This window comes from Lotus japonicus, chromosome 5 (genome assembly GCF_012489685.1).
Source record: "Lotus japonicus ecotype B-129 chromosome 5, LjGifu_v1.2".
NCBI classification, from domain to species: domain Eukaryota; kingdom Viridiplantae; phylum Streptophyta; class Magnoliopsida; order Fabales; family Fabaceae; genus Lotus; species Lotus japonicus.
In genome coordinates, this window is record NC_080045.1 from 7,713,824 (window position 1) to 7,726,197 (window position 12,374).

Below are 12,374 nucleotides of genomic sequence, written 5' to 3' on the forward strand. Positions count from 1 at the left end.
AAATCCTTATGATGGAGGCACCAAGAAGCTATTATGAAATTTGAAAATTCACACACCCTACTACTAAAAAGGAACTTGGTGTGGTCCTTTTGCTCATTCATAATCCACTTGCACCCAAAATCCACAAACCAACCCTTATCACCGAGCAACGTCTCATCACGCCACCACCACAAACCCTAGATAACCGCGACGAAGAGCGGGGTATTTGAACTAGTAACATGTTTCTTTCATCCATGCCTCCGACACCTCAATCACACTTGTTTAGAAATCAAGATTTTGAATACAATTTTAGTAATTTTTTTATAATAATAAGAAATTACATATATTTTTGTTAGAATCCGTAAATAATTTTATAATATTAAACATTACAACATATCACTTGATCCACTAGGTTTTGGGCCGGGCAGAAGAAGGACGCACTACTATATAATCACTTCTCACATTCTCCCTGAACCCTCTTCTGCCGCCACTCTCGCTCATTGCCGCAACTCCATTTCTGCTTCGTCAGTCATTAGGGTTTTCTCGCCGCTCCACAATGGTAAACATCTTCTTCCCTTCCTCGAATCAGATCTCAACTCGCTTTTCCTGCGATTCGATTCCTATCATGTTGTCTGTGTTTCGTTTCTAAGCATGTTTGGTCGCTGGTTTTTGTGATTTGCACAGGTTCTCCAGAATGATATCGATTTGTTGAACCCTCCAGCTGAGCTCGAAAAGAGAAAGCACAAACTCAAGCGTCTTGTGCAGTCACCAAACTCTTTCTTCATGGTATTCTGCTTTTTCTAATTGTGTTTTTATCCAATTCCCATGTTTGTGGAACCATTTTGATCTATCAACTTTCATTAGTTTTCAAATATGATTGTTTTTCTCTTTTGTTTCAGGATGTTAAGTGTCAGGGATGCTTCAACATGTAAGTTTGATCCATCCTTTTCTTTTTATCTGATATGATTTTTGTAGTGGTTTTGATTAGCTTGATTGATTGATGTGATTTATTTATTGAATTGGTTGCAGAACAACTGTGTTTAGCCACTCTCAGACTGTGGTGGTGTGCGGAAACTGCCAGACCGTCCTGTGCCAGCCGACCGGTGGGCGTGCCAGGCTTACAGAGGGTTGCTCCTTTAGGAAGAAGGGAGACTAAATGGTGTGTCATTGTTTCTTTGTTCATGATGGAGAGTTTCAATTGCTAGGGTTAAGATGGGTTCAATGGCTTGTCTTGTTTTAGTTTCGGTATTTAATTTTGTTTGATTTTGTAAGACTAAATCCTACAAGTACAACTTTATCCTAGACTTTTTGATACCCCATGGTATTGTTTATCTCTTCACTGCTTTGCATATGATTGAAAGTAGATATTTACTTCTCTGGCAGATGGTATTGAATGTGTTACTTGTATATTTATGTTCATGTTTATTCATTATGATGTTCTTTTGTTCTGTGTGATGTGTGTTGTGCTTGGCCTTTCCCCTTACTGTGATTGTCATGTTTGTTCTGTAGAGCTAACACACCTAACAAGTTTGTGATTGGCAATGTGTTTTTTCAAGATAAAAAGTGAAAAAATTGGGTTTATACACCAGTAGAACAAACTTTTATCTCAATCCCCCATAAGAAGTTTTGCTGACATTTTGTGAAGTGAGTGCTAACTTCTCTTGCAATGGCTACTATCTAAGCATAGTCTGAGTTGAAATCTGTTCACTTGCTCTCAATTATACTCACACTAATTCTATAATTAAGCTTTTGTTTTTGTTTTGTTTTTAAGGTAGTTTATCATTTGGGGGATCAAGTTTTTTTGAATTGCATGTACTTTCCCTTCCTTTGACTAGTCCTGTTTGAAGTTTTCGTAATGTTTTTATGGTTTCAACCGTGATGGATTTTTGCTTATAATGCGCCCAAGGCCGAGCGCTTCCCTCTTGAGTTAGGGGTGGCGTGGTATTTCCACGAGAGAGGGTATTCTTTGTGGCACACTTATTTTCAGTGTGGAGGTGGAAATGAATTATTTCCACTAAGTGAGGGGCTCCTTGGCTGCTTTCCTGCTCTAGTTTTAGCAGTTTAAGCGATGGGTTGGCCCTACATCTATTACGGTCTCTATCTTGAATAATTTACACCAATTTTGGAGTGATCTTTATATATCTTTGATTGGCGTTTTGATTTTTGGTTTCCTTCTCATCCCCACGAAGCATGTTGTCTTGGATATTTTCTGTTTTAGGCTTTTAGCTGCTAATACCATGCATGTATCTTTCTCTTTGAATATAATTATAGGTTGTACGGTTTTGTATATTGGAATGTGAATTTCGGCTTTTCAAAATGGATGGTTATGAAGAAATGGATTTTTCTTGGTTAAATGAAAAGTAACTAATTCAAAAACACAAGAAACACTTATTTCACTAAAGGGATTATGTTTTGCAGCACATTGTCAACCCACTTATGTAGTTGTTTGACTATTTTCCATTAAATGATATTGGCGAATCCTTTATCCTACGGTTGAAATGTGTGTTCGGTATTATTGCTTAACTTCATTCTTTCTCATGCTCATCAATGGAGTTTTGTCCTTAAATCCTTAACAATGGTAACTGTTTTGATTTTTGGTTTCCTTCTCATCCCCACAATGCATGGATTTTTTCTGTTGTAGGGTTTTAGCTGCTAATTTTATGCATGTATCTTTGAATATAATATAGCACGTTCGTTTATGCATGTTGGAATGTGAATTTCGGCTTTTCAAAATAGATGGATATGAAGAAATAGATTATTCTTGGTTAAATGAAAAGTAACTAATTCAAGAAGGAACACTTATTTCACCAAAGGGAATATGTTTTGCTGCACATTGTCAACCCACTTATGTAGACCTTTAACTATTTAACATTAAATGATATTGACGAATCCTTTCTCAAGCTCATCAATGGAGTTTTGTGCTTGAATCCTTAACAATGGTAACTGTTTTACAATGAATTCACTGTGTATTTAGTCCTCTAAGAGCTTCCAGAGACGGAATACTCTTTATCTTTATTAGGTTTTTAGTGCTTAGACCATTTACAATGGTTCAACACTTGTAATATCACTTTTCCTCTTCCCAACACTCCACATCATTTTCTCTTTCCAATTCAACACTCATTCAACTTTTACCCACTCCAATGGTTTTTCATTCAACACTCTACCCACTACTTTTTTATTTCATATTTTTATTTAATTTTATATTTTTGTTTTTATGATTACATAAAATTAAAATTATCGATTTAAATTAAATTAAAACAATAAACACTTAACAATTTTTTTTTAAATATAGACAATAATTTATTTTATTTTCTTAACTTAAAATGGTAATTGTTGTGGTCCATTTCAAAACAAAGGTTAATAGAAAGATAATAATAATAGTGAAAAACTTGGTTTTTATTTTTTTCGTGTCCAAATCAAACGAACCACGTCTCTATTTATAGAGGAAAAAATCATGAATTTTGGATAAAAAAAAATTTTCAGAATTTTTTTTGCAATGAAATAATTGAGTTCAAAAGATTAAGATGATAAAAATCCAGACAATCAATCACACGTTGGCATGCGTCCCTATTCAACATGTTGAGAGTTTTTATCACTTCTCTCCACCACATCATCTTTCAACACTCTTCAACAAACCATTGCACCCATTCAACACTAAATTCTTTCCCTTTAACACACCATTGTAAATGGTCTTAGTAGGGGCGATCTTTGATGGCCCAACTTTTGTATATGGTTATTTAGTAACTAAAAATGATTTGAGTGATCTATGACAAATAAGTGTTGTAAAAGCTCTATAAGGTTTTAGTGCTTAGTAGGGGCGATGGTTTGGCAAAAAATGTTGTAAAATGTATGTAGTCCATTATTGTTCACAACGAACGGGAGCAATTTTGTTGGTGTTACCCTCATAGCGTTGTAAAGGTGTACAACCCCTCCTCAACACTCAACAACACCTTGCACACTCCTCATTAGAGTTTCATTTTCAGCCTCCCCCCTCATGTGGAGGGTTTCCTCTCCTCATAAAAGGTCTTCTTCCCACTTCTATTGGGGTTTTCTTCTCTTTAGTCTGAGTTTTCTCATCCTTTGGAGGATTTGTTTTGTTCATATCCTATCTTTTTCTCTATCAAACCATGTCCTTCCACCCCCCTATCTGCCATATTTCCCTCTTTTTAGCTCTCATCACTTGTTTTCTCACCGAGCGTCTCCTTGAATTTTCTATCAAATTCTAATCTTTGGTATATGTAAAACATCATTATGGTGCAAAATAAAGGGCAAAGAAGAAAAGGCATGCCCCCAAAATTAAAGGCGATGAATGAAATACAAGCATATTTTTTTTTGCCTTAAATAAGTTTTTGGTCCCTAATCTTTACCAAATGCTTGGTTTTCGTCCCTTGTCGGAGTAAATGTGAGTTTTAGTCCCTAACCTTTGTCAAAAGGTTTGGTTTTGGTCCCTCCGGAGCTCTGGTTCAACGCCGGAGCTCCGGTGGCCCATGTGGCATGGCCACGTGGATTAATGAGCTGACATGAATTTTTTTTTCATTTAAAATATTAAAAAAACACAATTAAAAATATTAATAAAAAATAAAATTTTGAAAAATCATTAATTCATACTAATTTAATTGGTACATTAACTAAATAAACACAATATTCATCCTCTTCAACTTCAATACTTCATCTTCCATTCTTCATCTTCATCATCATCAAAAACCAAGAACACAGAATCATGAAAACCTAGAAAAAATTATGAAAAGCCCGAAAGGATAACAAAAATCAAAATAACATCATCAACCTAAAACACCAAATTCATAACACAACATCATCAACTCAGAACACAAACACCAACCCCAATTTCGACCCCAAGCCCAGCAACATCAACCCGAACCCCGAACCCCCTCTCCTAGAGTCCTCATCTGAGATTCGTAACCCTCCCACCTCCGTCTCTCTCTTCTCTATTTTAGATCTGAAAACTCAAACATTGTTGAGGCATGGCTTCAAAACCAAATCGTCGTCACAGAACAGGATCCATTTGTTTGTGTTGAAAAATCTAAAGTTTGAAGCTTTTTGACTTGAAACTATGGATCCTGTTCTGTGACGACGATTTGGTTTTGAAGCCATGCCTCAACAATGTTTGAGTTTTCAGATCTAAAATAGAGAAGAGAGAGACGGAGGTGGGAGGGTTACGAATCTCAGATGAGGACTCTAGGAGAGGGGGTTCGGGGTTCGGGTTGATGTTGCTGGGCTTGGGGTCGAAATTGGGGTTGGTGTTTGTGTTCTGAGTTGATGATGTTGTGTTATGAATTTGGTGTTTTAGGTTGATGATGTTATTTTGATTTTTGTTATCCTTTCGGGCTTTTCATAATTTTTTCTGGGTTTTCATGATTCTGTGTTCTTGGTTTTTGATGATGATGAAGATGAAGAATGGAAGATGAAGTATTGAAGTTGAAGAGGATGAATATTGTGTTTATTTAGTTAATGTACCAATTAAATTAGTATGAATTAATGATTTTTCAAAATTTTATTTTTTATTAATATTTTTAATTGTGTTTTTTTAATATTTTAAATGAAAAAAAAATTCATGTCAGCTCATTAATCCACGTGGCCATGCCACATGGGCCACCGGAGCTCCGGCGTTGACCCAGAGCTCCGGAGGGACTAAAACCAAACCTTTTGACAAAGGTTAGGGACTAAAGCCCACCTTTACTCTGACGGGGGATGAAAATCAAGCATTTGGTAAAGGTTAGGGTTTTTTTTTTTTTTTTTTTGGACTAAACGCTTAGTTTTGAGGTTACATGTTACGTGAGTTTTCTTTTTAAGATTTTATATTTCTTGTTTTTGTTCTTGATTATGTTGTGGATGTAGAGCATGTTATATTATGTCTAGTGTATGTGGGTTGTGTGAGCAAACATGTTATCCTAAATAGTGTTCGATTCTGTAGCATTGTGATATTGTTTCTTTGACGTTTGTCTATTATTTGCTAGATATGGCTGCCTAAAGTGTCATTGATAAAATAAAAGTAACTCGTGTTGTGTTAACTTTGGGACTAAATCAACATATTACGCTTCAAATGACATGATATTTTAATGGATTTTGAATATTTTTTAAAATGAAATGACTAACTGCTACGTTTTTTTTTTCGACAGGAAACTGCTACGCTCTTAGGATTCAAAATAATGTCACTCATAAATTAATACAAGTATTTTTACTAATTAATGAGTGTTTTAATTTTTTAGGTATGTATGGTAGGTAGTATGTATTAGAGTATATAGGTATATAGGTGATATGAAAATATTGGTTCTATGCTTAGTGTGTGTGCCAGCTGGAATGCCAGCTGGACACAGTTGTTAGTTCTGTTTTGAACAGTTGTCAATTATGTTAGAGGTTGTTACCATTCAGTTAGAGGCAATTACTTTTCAGTTAGAGTTAGCTTAGCTTGTAGAGCAAGCGTCTTCAATCCTATATAAGGATTCAATACTCATTGTATCAATTAACAAATCATAGTGAATATTTTCAGATGCAAATCTTTTTCCTTTTCTCTGGTTTTCCTATTATGGTATCAAGAGCCTAAGATCCATGGCTATGGATGCTTCATCATCTCCTTCCTTGCCTTCTTCTTCTTCTACGAACACTCTCTCTCAAGCGTTTTCTCACAAATTGAGCATCAAGCTCGATGACTGCAATTTCTATTCATGGAAACAGAAGGTGGAAGGGGTCATCAGATCACACAAGCTTCAGAAATTTGTGCAAGATCCACCTCTAATTCCTGAGAAGTTCTTGACTGATGTAGATAGGATCACAGAGAATGTGAATCCTGCATTTTCAGATTGGGAGCAACAGGATTCACTCCTCTTCACATGGCTTTTCTCTACTCTTTCACCTTCAATTCTTCCAAATGTGATTCAATGTGTGCACTCCTTGCAGATTTGGGAAGAAATTCACTCATTCTTCAATGCAAAATCACGTGCTCAGTCAACACAGTTGAGGAATGAACTGAAGAACATCACAAAAGGTACAAAAACTGCTTCTGAGTTTCTACAAAGAATCAAGACGATTGTGAATACTCTTGCTTCAATTGGAGAACCTGTCACTTTTCGTGATCATCTAGAAGCGATTTTCGATGGTCTCTCGGAAGAATACAGTGCTTTGATGACTGTTATCTACAATCAAACCTCATACTACACAATCTCTGAAGTGGAAGCCATGGTGATCTCTCATGAAGCGCGGTTTGACAGGATGCGGAAGAAGCAACTCGCAGAAACCACTCCTTCAGTGTTTCTGACGCAAGCGACAGCTCCGTCTTCTACAACATCGGCGCTGCCGCCACAAGCTTTGTGGACTCAGCCTGCTCCGGCGCCGTCCCCACCAGCGACGCAACTTCCAGCGACAGCTGTCGCTCCTTCCCAGCTAGTCGATGCCGCTGTTGACTCTGGTTATGGGAATCGCGATGATCAGAATCACAATTCTGGAAACTATGGCAGAGGACGCGGGCGCGGAAGACGACGCAATGTCCAGTGCACTTACTACAACAAATAGGGCCATGATGCAGCTTCTTGTTGGTCACGTCCCTCAGGAGTTAGTCCTCATGCTAATTCCAGTACCAATTCTGGTCAATCTGGGAATTTTGGTCAGAATTACCCTGCTCTAGGTGTCAATCTAGGGTTTTCTCCAATGCAATTTGGGGGTTTTCCTTCTATGGCCAATTTTGGATTTTCCCCATATGCTTCGTGTAATTCAGTGTTTCCTCAGTATGGTTCAGGTGCTATTCAACCTTTTAGCATGCCTCAATGGCCTCCTTGGTGTTGTCCACAAATGCCTTATCCACAAGTTGCTGGAATGCAAGCTGCTGGAATGCCATTTGCTTGTCATTGGACTCCTCAGGGTCAGTTCTCAGCACCTTTTGTTCCATCACCTCAGTTTCCCAGGCCACCACAGCAACAAGTCTCTACTGGAATGCTTCCTCAGGCCATGCTAGCTACTGTTCCTACACATAACTCATCACAGATAGCTTGGTTCCCTGACTCTAGAGCCACTAACCATGTGACTAACAATCCAAGCATATTTGTGGATAATATTCCATCACCAGCACAGGATCAGCTTCTGGTGGGAAATGGTCAAGGACTGCCAATCCAGTCTATAGGTTCAGCCACTCTTCCCTCTTCTTTTAATCCTACGGCTAGTTTAATTCCTAAAAAGCTCATTCTTGTGCCTTCTATAACTAAAAATCTTGTTAGTGTTAGTCGTTTTGCTCGTGATAATAATGTTTTCTTCACTTTTCATGCCAATCATTGTTGTGTTCGTCATCAGGACACTTATGAGCTTCTTCTCACTGGTGCTGTTGCGGATGATGGTCTATATTACTTTGATGGACCACTCACCAAAGCTAGCTCACAACCTGCTGTCAATGTTTCTTCTCTGTCCTCTTTACATTCTCAGTCTTTGTCCAGGTCTTTGCAGGCTTGCTTATCTTCCAAGTCTGCAGCAAATAAAGCAACTTCTGCTATTAGTTTGCATTCTGCTCTTGTTTCTCATGTTGTTTCTAGTATAGCTCAGTGTAATAATGATGTGCATTCTGCTCCTGTTTCATCTACTGTTTCTGGTTCAGCACATTGTAATAGTGGTAGTAGTATTTCTCTTTATGATTTGTGGCATTCAAGATTAGGTCATCCTCATCATGATGTACTTAACCATACTCTTTCTTTGTGTAATGTTTCTGTTCCAAGTAATAAAAGTGTGTTTTCCTTTTGCAAGGCTTGTTGTTTGAGTAAACTTCATAGACTACCTTCTTCTCCTTCTACTGCAGTTTACAATACTCCTTTTGAACTTGTCTTTGCTGATTTGTGGGGACCAGCCTCTCTGGAATCCTCTTGTGGGTTTTTATATTTTTTAACATGTGTTGAAGCATGTACTAGATATACTTGGATATTTCCCTTGAAGAAAAAATCAGGCACTTGTGCTACTTTTATCAATTTTCAAGCTATGGTTGAGTTGCTGTTTGGTCACAAACTTAAGAGCGTCCAAACTGATGGGGGAGGGGAATTTAAACCCTTATCCTCTCATTTTCAAAAGTTGGGAATCATTCATAGACTTACATGCCCACATACTCACCATCAAAATGAGAGTGTAGAGAGAAAACATAGGCATATAGTTGAAACAGGTTTAGCCTTGTTGTCTCATGCCTCAATGCCTTTGCATTTCTGGGATCATGCCTTTCTTGCTGCCACTTATCTCATAAATAGAATGTCTACTACTACTTTACAAGGTGCAAGACCTTATTTCAAATTGTATGATCAACATCCTGATTTTAAGAGTCTAAGGTCTTTGGGTCAGCTTGCTTTCCTTTTCTTAGACCTTATAATTCCACTAAATTGTCTTTGCATTCAAAAGAGTGTGTGTTCATAGGGTACTCAATTTATCACAGAGGATACAAGTGCTTAGACCAGTATGGTAGAATTCCCCATCATTGTCTTCTGCTCATGCTCAGCCAGCTGATTCTTCTGTATCAGTGGTTGCTGCAGTCCCTCCAGTGGCTGTTAACAGTCATCCTATGCAAACTAGAGCTAAATCAGGAATTGTCAAGCCAAGGTTACAACCCACTCTGTTGCTCACTCACGTGGAACCAACTTCTGTCAAGCAAGCAATGAAGGATGCTAAGTGGTATAAGGCAATGCAAGAAGAGTACACAGCTCTTATGAACAATGGTACTTAGACTCTAGTTCCTCTACCAACTAACAGAACAGCAGTGGGGTGTAAGTGGATTTTCATAATCAAAGAGAATCCTGATGGCTCTATTAACAAGTACAAAGCACAGCTGGTGGCTAAAGGCTATAGTCAAGTCCAAGGGTTTGATTATTCTTAGACCTTTTCTCCATAAGTGAAGCCTATCACCGTGAGACTTATCCTTTCCCTTGCTATTTTAAGAGGCTGGCCACTACAACAGTTGGATGTCAACAATGTTTTTCTTAATGGTGTGTTGGAAGAAGAGTTGTACATGGTACAACCTTCTGGTTTTGAGCACAAGGACAAGAATCTGGTTGCAAGTTGCAAAAGGCCCTTTATGGCCTCAAGCAAGCTCCAAGAGCTTGGTTTCATAGGCTGAAAGAAGTTCTCATCAAGTTCGGTTTCCATGCCAGCAAATGTGATCCCTCCTTATTCACATATTATTCCTCACAAGGCTGCATTTATATGCTTGTTTATGTGGATGATATCATCATCACTGGGGCTTCTATGACTCTCATTCAACAACTTACAACACAACTTCATCCAATTTTTGCTCTAAAACAGCTTAGCCAACTTGACTATTTTTTTGGTGTTCAAGCCACTCATTTGACTAGTGGAAGATTGCTGCTGAATCAAACTAAGTATATTTCATGCCTTCTCACCAAAGTCAACATGCTTGATGCTGCAACCATTTCCACTCCTATGCAATGTGGTGTCAAACTCTCCAAACATGAAGGTTCTGCTCTAAAGGATCCTACAGAGTATAGAAGTGTGGTTGGTGCACTTTAATATGCAACCATGACAAGGCCAGAAATCTCATTTACAGTCAACAAGGTGTGCCAATTTCTGCCACAACCTCATGAGGAGCATTGGAAAGTTGTCTAAAGAATTCTAAGATACCTCAAGGGCACCTTTACTCATGGTGTACTTCTTCAACTATGTTCCATGACCAGGCCTCTTCCTTTGATTGCCTATTGTGATGCTGATTGGGGATCTGACCCTGATGATCGCAGGTCCACATCAGACTCATGTGTTATTCTTGGTTCCAATCTTATTTCTTGGACAGCTAAGAAGCGTACTCTAGTTGCACGGTCAAGCACTGAGGCAGAGTATAGGAGTCTAGCAAATACTACTGCAGAACTGTTATGGGTGCAATCTTTATTCACAGAACTGAAAATTCCCTTTACTACTCCTACAATTTATTGTGATAACATGAGCACAGTGTTGTTGACTCACAATCCTATCTTGCACACTAGAACTAAGCATATGAAAATAGATATATTTTTTTGTAAGAGAGAAAGTTCAGGATAAAAGTCTTCTTGTTCAGCATGTGCTCTCTGAACATCAAAAAGCTGACATCTTCACCAAAGCTCTCTCCCCAACAAGGTTTCTACAGCTCAAGGACAAACTGAATGTAGTTGACAAGCTTCAGCTTTTGTCACCTCCTTCAGTTTGAGGGGGTGTATTAGAGTATATAGGTATATAGGTGATATGAAAATATCGGTTCTATGCTTAGTGTGTGTGCCAGCTGGACATAGTTGTTAGTTTTGTTTTGAACAGATGTCAATTGACTCAATTCTGTTAGAGGTTGTTACCATTCAGTTAGAGGTAATTACTTTTTCGTTAGAGTTAGCTTAGCTTGTAGAGCAAGCGTCTTCAATCCTATATAAGGATTCAATACTCATTGTATCAATTAACAAATCATAGTGAATATTTTCATATGCAAATCTTTTTTCTTTTCTCTGGTTTTCCTATTAGTATGGGTACGAAAATGATGATTAAGTATTTGTTTCTTTTAAGTAAATATATAGTGACAAAAAAATTTACATGGATGGGGATTTGGCAGAAAACAAAGGAGTTTGTTATTCTTATGTTTCGTGAACCATGTTCTTTGTAATAATAGACATTTCTCCTTTAAAAACTTTGAATAGACCTATAAATTTGAGTTGGATTTTGTGGAACTGATCTATCTTCTGGCCTTTCGTTTAAACCTTTAGACACATTATCTAATTCTCCAAATGATTTTTCTTCTGTCAGCATAGTTCTGCTATGTTTTTTTTCCTTCACCTTGGTCTTTGGGGTTGGCTCTTTTGATTTGAGAGCAAAGGTTTTGACTTTCCTATCTCATTGTCTTTCTCTTAAGCTCAAGCTCATGAACCTTCAAAGAACTAAGAAGCTCAAAGGTCATTTGCTTCTCGGATGACAATCACAATAAAATAAAAATCTGGATCTCCATTATTTTAGGTGACTTTTTAGGATCTTCTTGACCTCTTTAAATGGTGGGATGTTTTCCCCATATATCAATGTGAGTAGTTTCTCTGAACAATCTCACCCTAGCCTTCAAATATATCAATAATATTCGCCATTGAAAGCAGGAGGTATAGAGACTAAATGTCTCTTTGCAAGTATGTCTGTCTGGTACCGATTTCTTCCATTATCTTTAACCTCTACACGACTAAGTGCTCAACCTCTTAAATTTAGTTGTGATACCAACTGAAATAATTAAGAAAAACACAATGTTGATGGGCTGGGCGGAGGGTGCTCGCCCAGTAGGCAACTAGGAAGATGTTGAAGATGCTCGCCCAGTGGGCAATTGAAGGGGGATTTAAGGAAATTGGCGATTGAACACATTCTAAGACACACTGCGCTTTCATACTTCAAGCTCGGTGTCTTATAGACTTGTG

General features: G+C 37.8%; 1 protein-coding gene across 1 annotated transcript; it reads left to right on the forward strand.

Moving 5' to 3' along the window:
- The first annotated feature begins 383 nt into the window (after positions 1–383).
- LOC130721161 (40S ribosomal protein S27-2) lies at positions 384–1,361 on the forward strand. The gene is made up of 4 exons (XM_057571902.1): positions 384–538; positions 664–765; positions 879–907; positions 1,009–1,361. Exons 1-4 carry the CDS (start codon positions 536–538, stop codon positions 1,133–1,135), a joined length of 261 nt encoding a protein of 86 aa, XP_057427885.1. The 5' UTR covers positions 384–535; the 3' UTR covers positions 1,136–1,361.
- The last annotated feature ends 11,013 nt before the right edge of the window (positions 1,362–12,374 follow it).